A 23,877-nucleotide genomic window follows, 5' to 3' on the forward strand; every position below is an offset into this window, starting at 1 on the left:
GGGAAGTTTGGGCTTCCATGCTCAGACTGCTGCCTCCGTGACCCGGCCCCGGATAAGCGGATGAAGATGAGACGAGAGACGAGACGAGACACTACTCCTTCTAGAGGATTGATTGGATTTTGATCAAACTCACATACAATGTTCCCCAGGTGGGTGTGCATAAAAGTTGTCAAGATGGTGACACCACCTGTCATATTTACGATTTTATATGCGTCTTGGCTGGTATAAGCTACAGCCTCATTGAGGCTATTTTATTTACTTGTATTGGACTCAAAACAGTACAACAGCACATTATTTGATGTTTTACCTCATTCATTTTATTGATTTTTCAAATTAAACACATTACAATTTTGATTCTTGCAACACATTTCAAAAAAAGTTGGGATGGTAAAGCATTTACCACTTTAAATTAAGCATTTCAGGTGTTATTTTGTTCTGTTCTTCTGGTCTTATGGCGTGCAACAGTATGGGACTGTCTGGGCATTTTTTGTTTCAAATTTCTCCACACTTTCTCACCTGGGGACAGGCCAAGCATCCGCACCCCCTTCTTCCACAGCTATGCCTTTGTAATGTATGCAGAATGTGTTTTGCATTGTCTTGTTGAAATATCCCTGGAAAAGATGTTGTCTTGAAGGCAGCACAGGTTGCTCTAAAATCTCGATGTACTTTTCTGCATCAACACTGCCATCACAGAAGTGTAAGTTACCTTTGCCAAGGGCACTGACAACCCCATACCATAACAGACCCTGGCTTTTGGACTTATTGCTGGTTACAATCTGGATGGTCCTTTTCATCTTTGGTCTAGAGCACATGGCATCCATTTCTTCCAAAAAATACTTGGACTCCTGATTCGTCTGACCACAGTACATGTTTCCACTGTATAATGGTCCATCCCAGATGCCTCAGAGCCCAGAGAAGTTGATGGCACTTCTAGACACAGTTAATATAAGTCTTCCTTTTTGCACAGTAAAGTTTTAACTGGCATTTGTGGATGTAACTTCATATTATAGTGCTTGAGACGAGCAATCCCGAGCCCATGTGGTTATATCAGCTAGAGAAGAATGATGGTTCTTGATGCAGTGCTGTCTGAGGGATCGGAGATCACAGGTGCCATCTTGAAGGGTGTCATCTTGGGGGAAGCCATGGCCTAATGGTTAGAGAAGCAGCTTTGGGACCAAAAGGTTGCTGGCTCAATTCTCTGGACCAGCAGGAATGGCTGAAGTGCTCTTGAGCAAGGCACCGAACTCCCAACTGCTCCCTAGGATGATCTGGATAAACACATCTGCTAAATGCCTGTAATATAATGTAATGTAATGGGTGTTCAGCTTGGGCCCTTGCTCTTTATGCATCCAGATTCCTTGAATCATTAATAATATAATGCACTGTAGAGGGTGAAATATCTAAATCCCTTCATATCTTTCTTTGAGGAACATTGTTTTTCAACATTTTAATCATTTTCTCACACGTTTGTTGACAAACTGGAGATCCTCAGCCCATCTTTGCTCCTCAAACACTCGACCTTTCCTGGATACTGATTTTGTACCAAATCATGATTACAGTCACCTGTTGACAACACCTGTTTCAAATCACATCATTATTTAATGTTTGGTTTTACCTCATTACTAGCCCTAAATTGCTCCCGTCACAACTTTTTTGGAATGTATTACAGGCCTGAAATTCAGGAATGGATGTATATTAACAAATTAATTGAAGTTGACCAGACAAAACATGAAATATCTTGGGTTCATTCTGTCTGCAATGAAATACAAGTCAAAGTAAATTTAGAAATCACTGATTTCTTTTTTTATTTGCACCGCCCCACCTTTTTCTGATTTGGGTTGTATTATTATTATTATTATTATTATTACAAACTTAACTTTAAAAGATAGTCAAAAATGCTGGCTGGTGAGGGAGTGACTGCTAATAGCTGCTATAACATAATTGATAACAGGAACTAACTTGTCTTGCAGATATTCCACTACATTAAATGTAACTATAAATGATTAAAATATTATTTAATGAGTGAAAAATTGCAATCATTAACAAATTGCTGTGATATTAGAGGAATGAAACACTTCTGGACATGCTGGAAAATAGCCAACTTCAGAGTGGAGTGTAACTTCAGTTTGGGCTGCGTTCACACCATCCTGGCGTTGATTATTGTTCTTGAACAGCAAACCCTCAAGTGTTTTCCTGTGTTCCAGGTATTTCTATTTTAGCTTTGTACTGACTTTATTTCAATCCTGCTTTCATTTCATAGTAATGTTAATTTGAAAACTTTAAAGTTTCTGACCACTGCTGCCATGAGAGTGCTAATTTCCACTATTATGTCTGTGGGATTGCTAATATTGTTAGCACCAAGTGAAGGACAGCGTACCCTTCTATATTCCTTCTGGAACTGTTCGAGTAATGTGTCTGCAATAATAACTGTGACTAATGGTACATTACAATAGGCAAGTAATAAACGTAATGTAAAGGTCACTTCGCTCTGTATGTCATAGCACCTGATAAAGCAAAGATGTATCTAATAGTCTGGAAAATATGATAAATAAGCTGGTGGATGCTGTTTGTGTGAAATGAAATCAATTTGACTTAATCTTGATACCAAACATTTATTTTAATATGTAGAAGATATAATGTCCCCAAATCAAAACACACTGCAGAGCAAAACCCCATGTTCGATTATTTGTTCAAAAACTTCACTCAGAAAAGCCATTTCTCACACGCTTAACACTGTTATGTCAAAGAAAAATAGATAAATAAATAAATAAAATAAATCAAAGAAATGCATTTCTTTATGGCATTCAAATAAATGTGCACCCTGTGATCTTTCTTGAAACAAATACTCATATGAAAGGTTAACACTTTGCAAATGTAACATGTTTCTTCGAATTTACATCACCACATATGCTCTGTCAAAGTTACAAATATCTATTTACAGTGGTACAAAGATCTAGTGGTTACTCAGCTGATTGGATAAAATGCATGGCAGAGCATAAAGGTACTGACCACCACCATTAAAAGGCATCATGTACAAAACCAGAACAGAAACCGTAGTTACAGTACGTACCGTATCAAATGACCATGCAGCTATAAGATCTGGTTAAAGCCTTAGAATAGGGTACATTTATACTGTACAGTCATGTATAAAATTCTGAAATTAAATGAATCACTTCTGATTTTTAAGACGTACACACCATTCAAAAATCTGTCTACACATTTCTGTGATATCTAATTCTGAACAGATCAAAAACAAACAACCACAACAACAAAAAAAATAATAAAAATCCTCAGTGATTAAGTTATATAAATGATCCTGTACATTGAATAAATTCATCTCTGACCATGTTGCAGATATCAGGCTTATTAATACATTCTTTTTTTTTTTTTTTACATTTTATAAACGTGTATATGGCATTGTTTAGGATTAGAAATCTAGAAATGTAGAAATGCACAGTTTTAGAAGATTCTTCACAGATGAGAAACTCTTTCATTGTGTGATCTCGAAGTGTCAGACTCACCATGATGTGCTTCTTTACTGATGTCATCACCGTCAAATACTCCAACCAATCATGTGCATGCTAACTATACCATATTTTCTGGACAGTAAATCTCCACAAAATATAAGACACGCCGCGAAATTCTGTCTGGTTTAAGACACTAATAGTCACTTTGCTCTAGTTGTAGCAGTTACTTTAATCAGACTGTGTCATGACTGTTACTTTATATATAATAGTATAATGGAATATGTAAGGAATAAAACATGAAGGTAATTCCGCCTCAAATCACCAGATTTCAGAAAATGTTCCCGACTGACCATTCCAGATTTGCTTCATACTGTCAAATATTAATGTCATTAATCCCAATAAACAGTGTGCAAAATTTCAGGCTTACATCTTTGTTAGTTTTTGAGATATAGGGGCATAAATAAGGGGGCATGGCTTGAAATTTTCCACAAAAATGAGTGCTATAGAAAAAAATTCTGAACTTCAATAAGCTATAAGTTTTGAACTATTTAAGCTAGAGGCATGAGATTTTCAGGAATTGTTCATAGGTATAAGATGTCTTTAAATACTGCAAGTAATGATCACCAATTGCATATTTACCACTTTATGTATTGTTGACATTTGTAAAAAAAATCGTTTGTACTTTGAGGAATTTTTAGCCCTCTGTATCTCCATATTTAAACATGTCAGAGCTTTCAAATTCTGGTATTTATTTGTCATATTGTAGTACTGTTTTGGTAACTAAGTATTTGTCAAAAAGAGATAAAACTTTCTGAGTTATGAGCTATTAAAAGTAAAAAAAAAAAAAAAAAATTTCACGCCCAAATTTCAAACTCATATTGCTCATGTATGACACAGCCTACCATTAAAAAAAAGCTATATAAACTGGAAAGAGCAGGCTTTACGTAGTATATGTACTAAATATGAAGCTAGTATCTTCAACCAAACTTTATTTATTAAGGGATCAAGTATGCCTTCTTTTACGACAGACAGAAATATAAAATTGAGACACACATCTTATAATACAATCACAAAACTACCAGAGAACTAATTTGTATTTTATGTCTAAATGTTCAATTTATCTTTATTCTATTATCCCCAGTTCTAAAATTTACACAAATTTGCACAAATAGTTCAAAAGTAATGGCGTATGGAGCTTCAGAGTTTTTTCTACAGCGCTCGTTTTTATCGTAAAATTCGAGCCACACCCCCTTATTCATGCTCCTATACCTCAAAAACTAACAAAGATTTAATGCTGACATTTTGCACACTGTTTATTTGGACTAATGGCATTAATCTTTGGAAGTATGAAGTAAATCTGACATGGTCAGTCAGGAGGCCTTCAGTGATATGACATGGATTGACCCGTGACGGAGTGATGTGATATGGCCTGAAGTGGATTATTTTCCTATCACAGCACATCCTGAGGTGTTTTTAACTCTTATACTACCATAAGTTGTTAACAGTTAAAAATTTTAATTGATTACTAAACAACATGCTTTCTAACTGTTTATAAATTTTAACCACTTATTGTTGTTCCTTGTATCCCTTACATTATAACAGCTTTGAACAGTCATTCTCTAACCAGCCTCATTCTCTTAACATCCATCCATCCATTATCTGTAGCCGCTTATCCTGTGTAGGGTCACAGGCAAATTGGAGCCTATCTCAGTTGACTATTGGCGAGAGGCAGGGTACACCCTGGACAAATCGCCAGGTCATCGCAGGGCTGACACAGAGACAAACAACCATTCACACTTACACCTACGGTCAATTTAGAGCCACCAATTAGCCTAACCTGCATGTCTTTGGACTGTGGGGGAAACCGGAACACCCGGAGGAAACCCATGCAGAACATGCAAACTCCACACACATAGGCCCTCGCCAGCTGCTGGGCTTGAACCCAGGACCTTCTTGCTGTGAGGTGACAGTGCTAACCACTACACCACCGTGCTGCCCCATTTTCTTAACATGATATTAAAATCTTTTTATTATTATGCTTATATTATATGGAGAGTCCACCATTCTTGTGTCACAATTTCTGCAAATGAGAATGAGTGCATTTATTAAGCAATGTCACAAAAACAATTATCCTGAACATCAGCATGAATGTAATTCAGCTTTAGGCACAAAGCCACAGAAACTCACTGTTTCATCAATCATGCTGATATTCAGTACAACAGCATGATTGCAAGTGTGATGTTGCTTTTATGGAACAGTTAATTAATATTCAGGAACTAAAATTTCAGAAAGAATACGACCAAATATTTTATTTTTACTCCATCAGTGTAAATATTTCCAAAAAGAAGCCACAGCTGAATAGAGCACTACATGTTACCAGGCAATGGACAGATTGACTGACAGCCCATAATAAGTGCAGTAACAGTTTCAATGTAACTAACTATTGCTAGAATTGGAATTTTATCTCGTGAAGACAAAGTGAGCGAAGGGATACGAACAACGAACTTTACCAGTGCTGTTATAGTAAATATCAGAACTCTTGGAATGCCGCTTGTCCATCAAATTAGTGAACAGGCTGAACTGTTGTATAATGAAACTTATGACTTGAATTACAGTCGAACCTACTGTCAGAGCTGTGCTGTTATAGATATTAGCCACAGCTTCAGATTCAAGAATTAAACTGCGCTGTGGTCTCATCTCATCTCATTATCTCTAGCCGCTTTATCCTGTTCTACAGGTTCGCAGGCAAGCTGGAGCCTATCCCAGCTGACTACGGGCGAAAGGCGGGGTACACCCTGGACAAGTCGCCAGGTCATCACAGGGCTGACACATAGACACAGACAACCATTCACACTCACATTCACACCTACGGTCAATTTAGAGTCACCAGTTAACCTAACCTGCATGTCTTTGGACTGTGGGGGAAACCGGAGCACCCGGAGGAAACCCACGCGGACACGGGGAGAACATGCAAACTCCGCACAGAAAGGCCCTCGCCGGCCACGGGGCTCGAACCCGGACCTTCTTGCTGTGAGGCGACAGCGCCAACCACTACACCACCGTGCCGCCCCCTGCGCTGTGGTATAAATTCAAATATAATAATCGTTCCGCCTCATAAATGACACATCTGACACTTTTATTGGTGTAGTCTATTTATGCTTTTGTCCCATTAGTGTTGCAGTGTTGGATGTTGAGCTGAAGCATTTGCGACAATCCTGCCTTCTCGCTTCTGTTAGACACAGAGTCTGAAAGAGTTTTTGTTTGTCTGATCAGAGTTGCTATTATAATGCTGATTTCAACTAGTAAAGCTATGTTTTATTCTTTTTTAATCTTTACATAATTCTCTCAAAATGCTCTTGCTGCTATTTTCACTTGCTAAATAGGCTTATAAATGATAGAGTAAATATTTTGACAAATGCTTGACTCAGGGATTTTTTATGTTACATTAGCAGCAATCTTATCAACCCTATCTACTCTAAAACACTATCATATGACCCTCTTATAGAAAATTCCAGAAAATATGGTCTTTTCTCTGGCAAAACACTGCACTTAAAAATACTAGCAAATCAGGCCCATAGGGGAAAAAAATCCCAAAAAGCAACATAATCCATCTATAGGAGACTGTCTAAATGTGTCCAGGATATCTGTTGATTTTGCACCATATTGAGGAAACACTGTACAATGTTTGGACAGTTACAGTAATCGACAGGCAAGAAATCAATAACTTACTCTAAATCTCTCTGAGGCACTCTATGAAGAAAGATTATTAGCAGAATGAACTGCAGTGTGGAGAAAAGACAAAATAAATCAGGTATCAAAATCAACCAAATAGTTTTATATCACCAGTGCTTCTTCCGGAGTCTTTGTGAAGGGTGCTTGGATTTTTGTAAACACCCGTAGAGAGGAGGAGCAGGAGCAGCTTGGCAGGTGAGAAGCAAAGAAGAAGAAAACAAATTCAGCAGGAATGTCACTGTAAATATTCAGCCCATCAACCCAAAGCAAGAAAACCCAATTTTCCATGTTTTCAAACCACAACTGAGAAACCAAGCTTTGAGAAACAGAATGAGAAAAGAGAAAAAATATAAAATTCAAATATGAATTGAATAAAATGAATGTGACACTACTGAAAATATATGTAAATGTGAGGCTAATGTGAGATGTGTCTGAACCTCATCGTCGGCACTTCAACACCTGTTTTAAGGCAAAACCTTCCTAAGTGCAGTGGAAAAGCATCTATGTAGTCCCTAAGTGAAAAGTATGGCTAACACAATGCACAGTGTGTATGGGAGACTGAATCAAACCTCCGTCACTCCGTGTCCCAAAATTTGGCAAATGCACTATTGCCATGACTCAATCACATTTCCTTACTGGCCTAAAAGCAACATGTAGGATAATTATCAGCCATTAGCAGAGATGTAATAACGATGTTGAATAACATGTTCCATTACAAATGTTTACACTGAGAAAAATTATACCAACACACTGGATAAGGGATGAAACGACATTTCAAAAAGCACCCACATGTTGCCATATGAGACAACACACATATCTGTTAAGCACAATCAGAGTTGGAAAAAAACCCAAAATATAATAAAACAAAGAACACTGGCTAGGTAGTGAACACGCAATCTCTGACAAAAAGGTTTCCTCGTGTATCATACTGTAGTATCAATTATTATAAAATGAAAAATGTAATTCGTTAAACCACAAAACCACCCTTGCGAGAGTTGCAAAAAATTAACTTTTGTGCTTTTTCAATGTCACAGTACATCAAAAAAATGTGAAAATACATAACACCACCTTAGAAAGTTGGAGGGAGCCAGTACATGTGAAAAGGAAATATACTGTATATCCAGTGTGACTCCCATCTGTCCTTCCAGAGAACTGCGAGTCAGGTAAGAGAGCAAGGCCACTCTGGAACAAAAAGACGGAATGAGCTCGAGTTCACTCTTTGAAGGTCACAGTGGGAGGAGGTGTAGGGGATAGTTTGAAAAAGTGCGGCAGGTTCCTGGCATTGTCCGGACTCGGGCCTCGGTCAGGCAGCAGGATGATGTTTTTGCGGCGCAGGGTGGAATCACGGCTGGAGGCAAGAGAAAGCGTCTCAGAGGCAGCCTCAGCTTCACTGCTTGACTCCACAGGTGTCACACGGATGGTGGTGATGGCCTGCTGTTGTTGGTGTGGATGGTGAAAATGGTGATGATGGTGAAAGTGTGGATGATGAGGGTTGCTCATATCCGGTACAGAGCCGTCCTTAAGGGAATCGCAGCTCTCTGAGTTGCGGTTGAGATCGTTCAGCTCAAAACACTGGCGCACGCCGACGTGCTCTGGTGGTGCCTTCCACCTCCAAGACCCACCAGCATCTGAATTGGTTTTGTTTTCTGGATGGGCATCAACATGCACAATGCCTGTGCCAGACTCCTGCTCTGTCAGCGCCTTGTAACGAATGGATCCTGTGCGGCTGACAGCACTGCCCTCGCTCTTGGGGCTTCCGTGTATGATGCCCTGCTGTTTAGACATGGCGATCACCTGCATTATCCGTGGCTGGCTGTTAGTCCTGCAGGGGGCACTCTTCTCAGCCATTTTCATCCATTTTGCCCTTGCATTCCCGACCATTCCTCCACCGCCATCACTTGCTTCCTCGCTGTCCTCCTGCAGAGATGAGCATGCATTCTCTTGAGTCTCTTCAGGAATGTGTACTAGCTGTGATGAACCCGGCCGTGATTGGATGGACACCCTGACCCCACCGCCACCTCCACCATTGTGGTTAGCCAACGGCACAACACTGGCAGCCATCTTCATATACTGTCCAGGTGGCCCCTCCAGACCCATGGCAGTGGGTTCAGAGCTGCAGCGTACTTCCATGCCCCCCTCAGGACCCTCTCCAGCCTGCAATGAAAGCTTGCGGTTCTCATTCTTATTCTTCCATTGTGAGAGCAATTGCTTGGATCGTGTGGAATCCATGGACGCATGGATGGCGGCATGACGACGTGGCACTGGTTCCTCCGCGCCTATAGAGTGTGAACGAGGCAGAGTGTTGCTAAAGGTCACCATGCTATCTTGATACAGTTGGCTAGCTGCTGTGATACATTCCAGCTCAGTGCTGGCCCTCTTCAGGCTGAAGGAAGAGTCACGGTGAGGTCCTCTAAGTAGGATGCTTTCTGAGCGAGCTGAAGTTGGACGCTCCCTTACGCTCAGACTCTTGGGCTGGAGGAGGCGTGGGGGCTCTGTGTTAAGGTTAGGGAGAGGACGCAGGGGCTCTCGAAGGGCAGTAGGAGGCATGATCGGTTGAGGCTGTGGGGGAATCTGCATGGGTGGGGGCTGAGGACGTGGCTGTGGACGTGGCCGCTGGCGGAGGGATGTGTCCTCGCTGGGTTTAAAGTTACCCACTGCATACAGACCCTGAAGAAGAACCCACAAAGCAATTTTAGCACTATATCTGCAATCCTTGGATCTCAACACCATCCATCCATTATCTGTAGCCGCTTTATCCTGTCCAACAGGGTCGCAGGCAAGCTGGAGCCTATCCCAGCTGACTATGGGCGAGAGGCGGGGTACACCCTGGACAAGTCGCCAGGTCATTGCAGGGCTAACACATAGACACAGACAACTATTCACACTCACATTCACACCTACGGTCAATTTAGAGCCACCAATTAGCCTAACCTGCATGCCTTTGGACTGTGGGGGAAACTGGAGCACCCACACAGACACAGGGAGAACATGCAAACTCCACACAGAAAGGCCCTCACCGGCCACTGGGCTCGAACCCAGGACCTTCTTGCTGTGAGGCGACAGTGCTAACCACTACACCACCGTGACGCCCTGGATCTCAACACATTTTCTTATTTTACAGCTGGCTGGAATCTCAGATATAGCATACCATTATGTCTTCTGCATGAAAGTAAAAACTCACACTTTTTATTGAATCCTATTTGATCTCTGTTTTGGACACTCCCCTGATCTCAACCAAATGGTCTGTGAAAGGCAAGTTTTTGAAAACTGCATGGGGGAATCCATGGCCTGATGGTTACAGAAGCAGCTTTGGGACCAAAAGGTTGCTGGTTTGATTCCCTAGACTAGCAGGAATGGCTGAAGTGCCCTTGAGCAAGGCACCAAACCCCCAACTGCTCCCTAGGCTGCTCTGGGTATGTTGTTTGTTGCTCTGGATAAGACCATCTGCTAAATGTCTGTAATGTAAAAATAATGAGTTGTATGCTTCCTATTCATTGTTTTTGTGTGTGTGTATGTGCTCATATCCATATAAAGTCATTAAAGGGCTTGATGGGTCTAATCACACTAAGTGCTGTCTTGCAGAGAGCTGATGCTGTAGGACTTCATGGATGATGTGCTTTCCTTTGAGTTACTTCACAACCAATCCTTGCAACAAAAGCAGCAAAGGACAGAAAACAGTTCTTTCCTTGAAGTTAAATGCATGGTATAAGATCAGCTTTGCTCAAATCAGCATGTTGGCGATCACAGAGCAGCTGTAGGACTGAAAAAAAATGGGTGTAGGAGTGTGTGGGAGGATAGCAAAGAAGCAGCTACATGGGATTTACTTGGAGCCTATTTATAACCCCATTAAACACAGCATTGTCTCATCACTCTGCACCAAGCCTCCCTAGAATGTGCGAACATATGAGGTACCTTGGACCATTATACCACTTGTACTACATAACCAATGACCTGCATGATGAAAACCTTCACAGGCATATCTCTCAATTGTCCTTGTTAATTCTGGCTTTAGTAGAAACACCAGAGACACTCACCAGGTAGACAGCAATACTTCCTCCGATGAGGAAGCCACTGTAGACATCCATGGCATGGTTTTTGAACTGGATGATGCGAGTCAGACCACAGATGACCGCACACATGATAAAGGAAAAGACCAATAGGGGCTTGAGTAGCTTGGAGGAGTCAGTTAAGCTGGCGTTGAAGTACATCTGCAAAGATGAAGCACATGACCCACATTTTTCTGCATGTCAAGGAATGTGCTAACGGTACTACGGTACTCTGATATTGCTATACAGGTCATATGCTTCTTAAAATTATAATCATACATAGATACAAATGAAACTAGCAGTAGATGGCCTTGAAACAAGTCAAGTTTATTTGTATAGCGCTTTTAACAACATTGTCGCAAAGCAGCTTTACAGAAAAATTAAAGACTTTAAACATGAGCTAATTTTATCCCTAATTTATCCCTGATGAGCAAGCCTGATGAAGCAACTTTTATCTTTAATATTTTAAAAAATGGATCGTGTCATTGGGTTTACAACGCTACTGCTAACAGCTACTTATTCAGCAAATTGAAAACTCATCTCATCTCATTATCTCTAGCTGCTTTATCCTGTTCTACAGGGTCGCAGGCAAGCTGGAGCCTATCCCAGCTGACTACGGGCGAAAGGCGGGGTACACCCTGGACAAGTCGCCAGGTCATCACAGGGCCGACACATAGACACAGACAACCATTCACACTCACATTCACACCTACGGTCAATTTAGTGTCACCAGTTAACCTAACCTGCATGTCTTTGGACTGTGGGGGAAACCGGAGCACCCGGAGGAAACCCACGCGGACAACATGCAAACTCCACACAGAAAGGCCCTCGCCGGCCACGGGGCTCGAACCCAGGACCTTCTTGCTGTGAGGCGATAGCGCTAACCACTGTGCCGCCCCAAATTTAAAACTATTTCAGTAATACTATTAAATAGAAGCAGCTTGTCTTATTAACCATTTGAAAGTCTAAGAGCAAAGGAGCAAAAGTTTAGTGTTGTGTATTCATATGTGAACTCAACAAGTCCACAGAGTAAGTCTTAATTTGAACTGAGCTAACTGCTATCAGCTAATTATTTAGCACTCGAAGAAACCACTTTTCTAACACCAGTTAAATGGGATATTCATGTTTTATTAAGCTTGTGAATCAAAGGGAATGTATTGTGAATCTGCTTTTATTCCTCATGTTAGCTGGGGCAGAGGTATCTGCATGGCCTTTTTTTTTCTCTTGTGAAGGAGTTATGTGAAAGAGAAATGTATTTCTATGTATTTGTGCAAACCTTACATACAGTAGCTTAAATAAATTGTGTGTTTTTTATTTTTTAACAGTCATCATTCCTGGGCCAACATATTGTTGAAAGTTCAATACTGACTATAATTTAAACAGAAATGTCTGCTAGTACCATCACAGCCTCCTTTCATTAGTACAGTAGCTTTCAGGAGAGCAGACAAAAAGCTTTTCTGACATAATTAATTGAAAGGACACATGAGCCCAGAGGCCATGAGCCACAAAGTCAGCTTTTAATTTATTTGAAGAAAAAAACAAATATGGCACAGCTGTCTAAAGTTCTTCCCCTTCCAGATTCAATCATCATGGTAATCTGATTTCATGATGGGAAGAATGGCCTTCCTCTCTCCTTGTTAATGATCACCAATCACTGGTTATGTTCACATAAACTCAAAGGCCTTATAAAGTGTATTAAGTGAGTGCAAGTTCAAAGAGATATAGTGGCTGGCAAAATGTATCTCAGCCTTCCATCTCCCAGTTTGATAGCTGTGGCATAATAACACTATTATTTTTCGTGGTCCGATTTCCATCAAATCCCCCTGATTGGCTGGCGAGCGGGTCTATATCCTACGGTGCGGACCCCAGTTACGGACCCCGGTTACAGACCTCTGACGACTCGCTCGTTCACAACAACAACAACAACCATAGTAGCAATTTTTGTCAACATTTATTTTCGCATTTCTCAGGAGAATAGCATTAATTTTACAGCATGGATAGCGATAACGACAGTGTTCACAGCGAAAGCGAGTTTTACTATCCTGAGGAAGACAAAATAAAAGAAAACATTTCAGGAGAAAGCTAAAAACCTGTAACTTGCTAACACCGAGCAAAAACATGGCTGAATCCTGAATGACTCAATTTTGTATAAATAGGGGACTACATAGGCAGCAAAATGTTGTTTTTTTCCTGCCATGGAAGTGCACTTGTATACTGAGGAGGAAGCCATTGGCATTACAGCCGTGAATGAGGATTCAAAAAGGCGGCTCGCCCCAGCTCGGTTTTCCCTTTCAGGCGCTCTCGTTTTCTGTTAGAATTTGGTAAAGAAAAAAGTAAATATATTATTTACCAGCTTAAGGTCGGTCCGTATGGTGAAATACCGTGACCTCGGCCTTGTATACTGACCTCGGCCCAGAGGGCCTCGCTCAGTACTTTCAAGACCTCGGTCACGGTATTTCATGATATGGACCTCCCAGCTGGTAAATAACATATATGTAACAATCAATCAATCAATCAATCAATCAATCAATCAATCAATCATGTTCCTGGGTAGTAAGTGTTATTCCTATTTCTATGTTCCTAATTGCTTAAACTGCAAAAGTGTACAAAATGGCTATTATTAAATTAAATTTTATTTGTATAGTGATTTTACCAATGGACATTGTCACAAAGCAGCTTTACAGAAATATACAAATTCTGGATTTACAGTGTCTTGCAAAAGTATTCATCCCCCTTGGTGTTTGTCCTGTTTTGTTGCATTACAATGGATTTTTGCATTAAAATTGATTTTTGGAGGGTTAGCACCATTTGATTTACACAACATGCCTCCCACTTTAAAGATGCAAATTGTTGTTTTATTGTGACACAAACAATAATTAAGATGAAAAAAAAAACAGAAATCTGGAGTGTGCATAGGTATTCACCCCCTTTCGTATGAAACCCTTAAATAAGAGCTGGTCCAACTGAATCACTTCATAAGTCACATACAGTAATTAGTTGATTAAGATCCACCTGTGTGCAATCAAAGTGTCACATGATCTGTCACATGATGTCTGTATAAATCAACCTGTTCTGGAAGGACCCTGACTCTGCAACACTACAAAGCAAACAACATAACCAAGGAGCCTCCAAACAGGTCAGCGACAAAGTTGTGAACAAGTATAGATCAGGGTTGGGTTATAAAAAATATCCTAAACTTTGAATATCCCAGGGAGCACCATTAAATCCATTACAGCAAAATGGAAAGAATATGGTTCCACTACAAACCTAACAAGAGAAGGCTGCACACCAAAACTCACAGACTGGATAAGGAGGGCATTAATCAGAGATGCAACAAAAACACCAATTATAACACTGAAGGAGCTACAAAGATCCACAGCAGAGATGGGAGTATCTGTCCTTAGGACCACTTTAAGCCATACACTCCACAGAGTGTATGGAAGAGTTGCCAGAAAAAAGCCATTGCTTAAGAAAACACGTTTGAAGTTTGCCCAACAGCATGTGGCAGACTTCCCAAACACATGGAAGAAGATTCTCTGGTCAGATGAGACTAAAATTGAACTTTTTGGCCATCATGGGAAACGCCATGTGTGGCGCAAACCCAACACCCTGAGAACACCATTCCTACAGTGAAGCATGGTGGTGGCAGCATCATGCTGTGGGGATAGTTTTTATCTGCAGGGACAGGAAAGCTGGTCAGGACTGAAGGAAAGATTGATGGCACTAAATACAGGGCAGTTCTGGAAGAAAACCTGCCTCTGTCAGCCAGAGGTTTGAGACTGGGACAAAAGTTCACGTTCCAGCAGGACAATGACCCTAAACATACTGCTAAAGCTACACTGGAGTGGTTTAAAGGGAAACATTTAAATGTCTTGGAATGGCCTAGTCAAAGCCCAGACATCAATCCAATTGAGAATCTGTGGTATAACTTGAAGATTGCTGTACACCAATGCAACCCATCTAACTTGAAGTAGTTGGAATGAGCAGTTTTGCCTTGAGAAATGGGCAAAAATTCCAGTGGCTAGATGTGCTAAGATAATAGAAACATACCACAAGAGACTTGCAGCTGTAACTGCAGCAAAAGGTGGCTCTACAAAGTGTTGAATTTTTTGGGTGGGTGAATACCTATGCACACTCCAGATTTCTGTTTTTTTTTCATCTTAATTATTGTTTGTGTCACAATAAACACAATTTTCACCTTTAAAGTAGTAGGCATGTTGTGTAAATCAAATGGTGGTAACCCTCCAAAATCCATTTTGATTCCAGTTTGCAATACGACAAAACAGGACAAACACTAAGGGGGATAAATACTTTTGCAAGACACTGTACATTTTACACATATGGACACTCTCTCTCACACTGGACTCATGTGGAACATTGCACACAGCACATATGTATATATATTTTTGTCCTTTTTTCTCTATTGCCATAGCACCAACCGCCCCCCCCCCCAATCTGCACTATTATCATTTACCATATCACATGTTGCACTATTATTGTTACAGTTCCACCATACCTACGGCTACCTCACTTCACCGTGTCATTTTATATGTCTCTACACCACTACTTTATGCACAACACTAGTGGATGCAGTGTCATTACCAATTCTTGTTGTTTGTTGCTGTCTTTTGTGAGCAATTGTCCTTATTTAGCTCTGTCCTTATTCTATTCTATTTTAATATATTCTATTTTATATTATGTTATATTTTGTTCTCTTCTATATTCGGTTTATTATATTCTATTATATCTGTCTTTATTTGATTATATTTTATTCCTTTTTTTTAAACTTAACCTACATTTATCTATATTTTACTCTGTACTTGAGTTGCTGCAACACCAGAATTTCCCCTCATGGGCATCAATAAAGGAATATCTTATCTTATCTTATCTTATCTTATCTTATCTTATCTTATCTTATCTTATCTTATCTTATCTTATCTTAAGATAATATAAGATAAGATAAGATTATGCACAAAACAGGACAAATAACAGACAAATAACAAAACAGGATAAATTATCTTATCTTATCAATTTATCCCTAATAAGCAAGCGTGAGGCTATGGTGACAAGGAAGAACTCCCTGAGATGACATGAGGAAGAGACCTTGAGAGAAACCAGACTCAAAGGGGAACCCATCTTCATCAAGGTGACACCGGATATTGTGATTATAAATAGTTACTCTTATGTAATTGTGTGCTGTATGGTCAAAAGTGCAATTGTGTAGCCAGGAAATTAATTATAGTTTTGACATAAAGTCTATTTTGATGATGGCATCACCTGTTCACTGATAGGGACTTGAGTACAAGGCTATTTGTGGCAATTCCAGTCCTATTATTCCCCTCAACCTTTGCTTTTGTGACCAGGACACTAGTATTTTGAAGTTTACTTATGTTCATTGAGAAAACAGGTGAATTTGCATCTTTTTGTTCACGTAAAGGCAGAAAAAAACAGAGGAATTTTAAAATGTGTTGTTCTTCTGAACTCAAAGAGGATTATAACAGTGTCAAGATATTGCTGGATGCCTTGAAGTATGATGAGTATGTCTGGGAGATTATCGGAGACTTCAAAATGGTAGCATTCCTGATGGGTCTCCAAGGAGGTTTTACTGAGTTTCCCTGCTATCTTTGTCTTGGAGACAGCAGGGACATCATGGTATACCATAAAAGGTAGTTGTATAGTGTTAAAAAAATTAGGTTAATTGGCAACAGGTCAGTAACATGATTGGGTATAAAAAGAGCATCCCAGAGAGGCTGAGTCTCTCAGAAGTAAAGATGGGGAGGGGTTCACCGCTCTGTGAAAGACTGCTTGGGCAAACAGTGCAACAATTTAAGAATAATGTTCCTCAATGTAAAATTGCAAAGAATTTGGAGATCACATCATCTGTGGTACATAATATCACTGAAAGCTTCAGAGAATTGGGAGCAATCTCTTTACACAAGGGACAAGGCCAAAAACCATAATGGATGCCTGTGATCTTCGGGCCCTCAGGCAGCACTGCATTAAAAGCAGACATGTGTCTATAGTGGAAATCACTGTATGGGCTCAGGAACACTTCAGAAAACCATTGTCTGTGAAAACAGTTCATTACTGCATGCATAAATACAAGTTAAAACCAGATATAAACAATATCCAGAAACACCGCCACCTTCTTTGGGCCTGAGCTCTTTTACAATGGACTGAAATGAAGTAGAGGCAAAATTCTTTCTGGAAATCATGGACACTGTGTCCTCTGGACTAAAGAGGAGAGGAACTATCTGGCTTGTTATCAGCGGACAGTTCAAAAACCAGCATCTATGATGGTACAGGGGTGCATTAGTGCACATGGCATGGGTAGTTTGCACATCTGGGAAGGCACCATTCATGCTGAACAATATGCTACCATCCAGATGACATCTTTTTCAGGGAAGGTCTTCCTTCTTTCAGCATGACAGTGCCAAACCACATTCTGCACAAATTATAACTGCATAGCTCTGTAGTAAAAGAGTGCAGGTGCTAAACTGACCTGCCTGCAGTCCAGACCTGTCTCCCATTTAAAACATCTGGCGCATTATGAAGTGCAAATTATGACAAAGGAGACCCTGAACTGTTAAGCAAATGAAATTGTATATCAGGCAGGAATGGGACAATATTTCACTTTCAAAATGACAGCAGTTCGTCTCCTCAATTCCCAAACATTTACAGAGTGTTGTTAAAAGTAGAGGTGATGCAACACAGTGGTAAACATGCCCCTGTCCCAACTTTTTTGAAACATGTTGTTGACATCAAATTCAAAATGAGCATATATTTTTCAAAATACAAAGTTCTCAGTTTCAACATTTGATAGGTTGTCTTTGGACTATTTTCAATTAAATAAAGGATTTCCTTGATTTACAGATAATCACATTCTGTTTTTATTTATGTTTTATATAGCGTCTCAAATGTTTTTGGAATTGAGGTTGTAACACGACCTAGGAAGAAAAACTGTGTTACACAGTGTAGTTCAAGATGTACATAAAGTGGATCAGCAGTGTCAAATGTGCCAGGACCAGCCCTATAAGAGTTGTAATGTGGCCCACTATATCAATTTAGAATCTGTACATGGACCGCAAACGAATTGCCGGATTTTTTTTTTTTTGGGGGGGAGGGCACTAGTCCTGGCTGTTCCACTAGGGGGCAGAATAGAGCAATAAACTTAGATCATAAACTCAGACACTGAAAACATGTATTATCTCATCTCATTATCTCTAGCCGCTTTATCCTTCTACAGGGTCGCAGGCAAGCTGGAGCCTATCCCAGCTGACTATGGGCGAAAGGCGGGGTACACCCTGGACAAGTCGCCAGGTCATCACAGGGCTGACACATAGACACAGACAACCATTCACACTCAATTTAGAGTCACCAGTTAACCTAACCTGCATGTCTTTGGACTGTGGGGGAAACCGGAGCACCCGGAGGAAACCCACGCGGACACGGGGAGAACATGCAAACTCCACACAGAAAGGCCCTCGCCGGCCCTGGGGCTCGAACCCAGGACCTTCTTGCTGTGAGGCGACAGCGCTAACCACTACACCACCGTGCCGCCTAAAACATGTATTAATACTATGCAAATAGTAAGCTAAAAATATTATGCTTTAACCATGCCTCTTTCTAAAAGAACTCATTTACATTGATGCAGTCACGACTTTTATGATTACACAGTGAAATATCAACAATCAATTTGTGTATTGAGGATGTACCTTTCAGATAAATCACAATAAATAAACACATATGAGGAGATATTAATGTGCCATTTATTTATTTATGGTCCAACCCACTTAACAATGGACTAGTGCACTGTGGTTCAATACATAAAATGAGTTTGACACCTGATGTGAAGGGAACTGATGATACCTAAATTTGTAGAAAATTTAGTACAGACAGTCAGTATTTCACATTGTTATACAGACCAGAACACTTGACACTCATTACTTCCCTCTTTGCCCCTATTCTGACATCTTTGTAAGTGATTGCACATATCCATTTTCATGATTTAACTTTTCAATTCTCCAACTGTTCTAATCTTTGTTAGGGAGAACTATGACCCAGTCCTAGTGTTGGATAAAAGTAACTCGCTAGTGAAGCTCCTTGCACCTTATTTCTACTGTAATGTCATGCATGTGATCAGTGTCAGTCAATAAAAAAGCCTCTTCCAGGCCAGCACACTTATCAATCAATCAATGAAACAAAAATTGATCTGGGATGTTTTCATAAAATTACGACTGATTTAATGAAAGCACGCAGTAGAAAGGTAAATGCATGTCATACAAAACATTTCACACCAGTGTACAATTTCACACGATTCAGTTGTGCAGTCAAGTGGATTACTTACTGAGACATACACTGCAGCGAAGGCAGCCAAGGTGGCATGTTGTGATGGAAAAGACTTCCTGCAATGAAAAACACACAATCTTAGATCAACAGATCTGCTGGAAAGGATGTATCAATGTACATCCGGTGCATCTTTTATCTATATACATTTTATAAGTCATTAATTTCATTGGCTAGAGAGAGGACAGTCTGCCTACAGGATGTCTGAACAAAACAAGCATAATTACGCCCAGCAATTGAGTGGAAATGCTGTCGAGGACTGAATAACAGAGCGGTGCAAATGGATGCGTGTGGGTGTTTTGGAGCTGGTGCTTCACAAACGGAGCAGGTCTGAACTCTGTGTGGGTTTTTGCAGAACGCTGCCTGCTGACATTCACTATCTTCCCTCTGTATACCTACAAACAGGCTATAGATTGAAGAATGTATTGCTAAAAACACAGAAGATATGGTATAACAGGGCTAGAATGCTGAATATATCATCTATATCATATCAATACAGTAGTGCTTGAAAGTTTGTGAACCCTTTAGAATTTTCTATATTTCTGCATAAATATGACCTAAATATGACCTCTCTCACATTGGCTAATGTTAATGTTCACGAGTCCACCATCAGGAGAACACTGAACAATGGTGTGCATGGCACGACTGCAAGGAGAAAGCCAATGCTCTCCAAAAAGAACATTGCTGCTCGTCCGCAGTTTGCTAAAGATCACGTGGACAAGCCAGAAGACTATTGGAAAAATGTTTTGTGGACGGATGAGACCAAAATAGAACTTTTTGGTTTAAATGAGAAGCGTTATGTTTAGAGAAAGGAAAACACTGCATTCCAGCATAAGAACCTTATTCCACCTGTGAAACATGGTGGTGGTAGTATCATGGCTTGGGCCTGTTTTGCTGCATCTGGGCCAGGACAGCTTGCCATCATTGATGGAACAATGAATTCTAAATTATACCAGCGAATTCTAAAGGAAAATGTCAGGCATCTGTCCATGAACTGAATCTCAAGAGAAGGTGGGTCATGCAGCAAGACAACGACCCTAAGCACACAAGTCGTTCTACCAAAGAATGGTTAAAGAAGAATAAAGTGAATGTTTTGGAATGGCCAAGTCAAAGTCCTGACCTTAATCCAATCAAAATGTTATGGAAGGACCTGAAGCGAGCAGTTCATGTGAGGAAACCCACCAACATCCCAATGTTTTGGAATGGCCAAGTCAAAGTCCTGACCTTAATCCAATCAAAATGTTGTGGAAGGACCTGAAGCGAGCAGTTCATGTGAGGAAACCCACCAACATCCCAGAGTTGAGAAGCTGTTCTGTACGGAGGAATGGGCTAAAATTCCTCCAAGCCGGTGTGCAGGACTGATCAACAGTTACCGGAAACGTTTAGTTGCAGTTATTGCTGTACAAGGGGGTCACACCAGATACTGAAAGCAAAGGTTCATATACTTTTGCCACTCACAGATATGTAATATTGGATCATTTTCCTCAATAAATACATGACCAAGTATAATATTTTTATCTCATTTGTTTAACTGGGTTCTCTTTATCTACTTTTAGGACTTGTGTGAAAATCCGATGATGTTTTTGGTCATATTTATGCAGAAATATAGAAAATTCTAAAGGGTTCACAAGCTTTCAAGCACCACTGTACATCTACGGTATCTCAGTTGTTCCAAAACCACAACACTGACAAACAGCAAAACAGGCATCGTTGATGAATCTTAGTGACAGGGCTGGTACATGTCAATCTACTGCTCTTGGCAAAACTTCACTCTAAATTTTTAATATTAGAAGCACCAGGACACAAATAATATACACCAATACCTCCATACATGCAAACTAACTATTGCAGTACTAACACCACACTTTCACCAACTCTCAAACAGGCTACAAGACACACCATAAGGCCACACCAATTTAATTAGTTGGTTCTCGGATTTTTTCAGGAAAAATATGAAGCGAGTGGGCGAAATAAAAATAAAATTAAAAAAATGCTCTGATGGTAAAATTAGCGGTGGAAATAGACCAAACAATACAGGCAAACCAGGAAACAGAATTTCAACATACCTGTCAAAGATTTTACACTTCTGTTCGCTGAATATCCTAACAGTCACAAACACAGGCTTTGTAGGATTCCCCTCCACAGGCATGTTTCTTCCACAAGTCTTTATCTAAAGTGAAAGGGGTGATTTGATTGGTTTTCGGCATCATGTGACCTCACGTCACGTGACCTTTTCTGTTGGCGGGAGTTTGATTTTGATTTAATTTTTTTTTTTATTTTGCATTTTTTTCAAGCGGCTATTCCGAGAACTAACTAATTAAATTGGTGTGGCCTAAACATATAATACATATTTCATCCCAAAAAGCTCTCTGTGGAGCATACAAATAACACAACATATATACACTCATCGGCCACTTTAATAGGAACTTGTTCTTGATTGTAAGGTTCCTGTTCTTGGCTGCAGGACTGGAACCCAATGTGTTCTTCTGCTGTTGCATGCTGAGATGCTTTTCTGCTCACCACAGTTGTAAAGAGTTGCTATGAGTTATTGTATCCTTCCTGGCAGCTCGAACCAATCTGGCTATTTTCCTCTGACCTCTCTTATCAACAAGGCGTTTGTTTCCACCCACAGAACTGTCGCTCACTCAATGTTTTTTGTTTTTCACACCATTCTGTGTAAACTCTAGAGACACTCTCTCTCTCTCTCTCTCTCTCTCTCTCTCTCTCTCTCACATACCGGTACATACTTGTTCTTGATTCTAAGATCCCTGTTCTTGGCTGCAGGAGTGGAATCCAACATGGTCTTCTGCTGTTGCATGCTGAGATGCTTTTCTGCTCACCACAGTCATAGAGAGTGATTATATGAGTTACTATATCCCATATACCATATCCAGTCAGCTAGACCTTTCTTATCAAGAAGACATTTGTTTCCACCCACAGACCTGTTGCTCCCCCAGTGTTTTTTGTTTTTTTTGCACCATTCTGTGTAAACTCTAGAGACTGTTGTGTGTGAAAACCCCAGGAGATCAGCAGTTTCTGAAATACTCAAACCAGTCCATCTGGCTCAAACCAACAACCCATGCCACAGTGAAAGTCACACTTTGAGATCACAATTTTTCTGATGTTTGAAGTGAACATTAATAACTGAAGCTCTTGATTTGTATCTGCATGATTTTATGCATTGTGCTGCTGTCAAGGGATCGGCTGATTAAAGAACCGCATAAAACAGCAGGTGGATGGGTGTTCCTAATAAAGTGGCCGGTGAGTGTATCTTGTCCTAATCATTCAAAGAATCTAAATGTCATTAGATGGAATGGTTAGCTGTTTACACTCTATTTCACCCCCAAACCAAATGATGTACAGGATCTCTGATCACTCAACATATAATCAGCACGCTTACACAGCAACAGCAACAACAACAACAGTACACCTTTGTGTCAAAGATTATCTAACGACTAATCACAATAAGCTACCATATGCTTGTGAGAAGTGGAGGCAGGGGTGGCGTGAGAGGTGGCCTGTGGGGTGACCATGGGTTGTCAAGCAACCAGTCAAATCCACAGATGCACTCAGTACAGCTTTATTTCATAAACATAATCCAACTATTCAAATATTAGGCATATTATTTTAATTCATATTATTTTATTTCATATTTTTGGCTGTTTATCAGAGCCATGCCACTTTATATTCCTGAATTTTCCATTCATAGACCAGGGAAAATAATTTCATCCTCTACACTGTGTTTTAACTTGAGTTATCAGTTTAGGTGGCTCTATCAACCCTAGAGACGTGTCGGCCCTTGGGGTCGACTCAGGTCTGATACATTAGAAGACGGTGGACTCTAGTAAAAAGGCTTAGATCAAGACATGTCAGAACAGCTGCCAATTTGCATCGTTGGGGCTACATAGAGTCCCCGATATGCCCTAAATGTCAGGAATCCCCACAAGACTCTGACCATCTAGTGTTGCTTTGTCCAGTAACAGCAGTGCTATGTTGCAGGTACAGTAAAATACGTTCTCATGTTAAACCTGTATTCAACCTAGGTTGAATTGGTGAACCACATTTTACCCAGGTTAAATATACTGTATAGACAACATTCAATCTAGGTTAAATTTATAATTTTTGTATGTTTTGAGACAGTTAGCTTGTTGTTGGGCTTTGGGTTAGTTTTATTTTAGGGTTTGGATTAGCTTTTTGTTGGGGTTTGGATTAGCTTTTTGTTAGGGTTTGGGTTCGCTTTATTTTAGGGTTTGGTTGAGCTTTTTGTTGGGGTTTGGGTTAGTTTT

General features: G+C 40.2%; 1 protein-coding gene across 1 annotated transcript in view; it reads right to left on the reverse strand.

The window, feature by feature from the left end:
* Positions 1-8,411: 8,411 nt before the first annotated feature.
* The window catches only part of plppr4a (phospholipid phosphatase related 4a), a 57,246-nt gene continuing 41,780 nt past the window's right edge, over positions 8,412-23,877 (reverse strand). Inside the window, exons 5-7 of the mRNA XM_060898166.1 lie at positions 19,593-19,650; positions 11,234-11,407; positions 8,412-9,866 (exon numbers count right to left, since the gene is read on the reverse strand). Of these exons, the coding sequence (XP_060754149.1) occupies positions 8,412-9,866; positions 11,234-11,407; positions 19,593-19,650 (1,687 nt within the window). The remainder of the gene's footprint in view (positions 9,867-11,233; positions 11,408-19,592; positions 19,651-23,877) is intronic.

This window comes from Neoarius graeffei, chromosome 17 (assembly GCF_027579695.1).
Source record: "Neoarius graeffei isolate fNeoGra1 chromosome 17, fNeoGra1.pri, whole genome shotgun sequence".
NCBI lineage: Eukaryota > Metazoa > Chordata > Actinopteri > Siluriformes > Ariidae > Neoarius > Neoarius graeffei.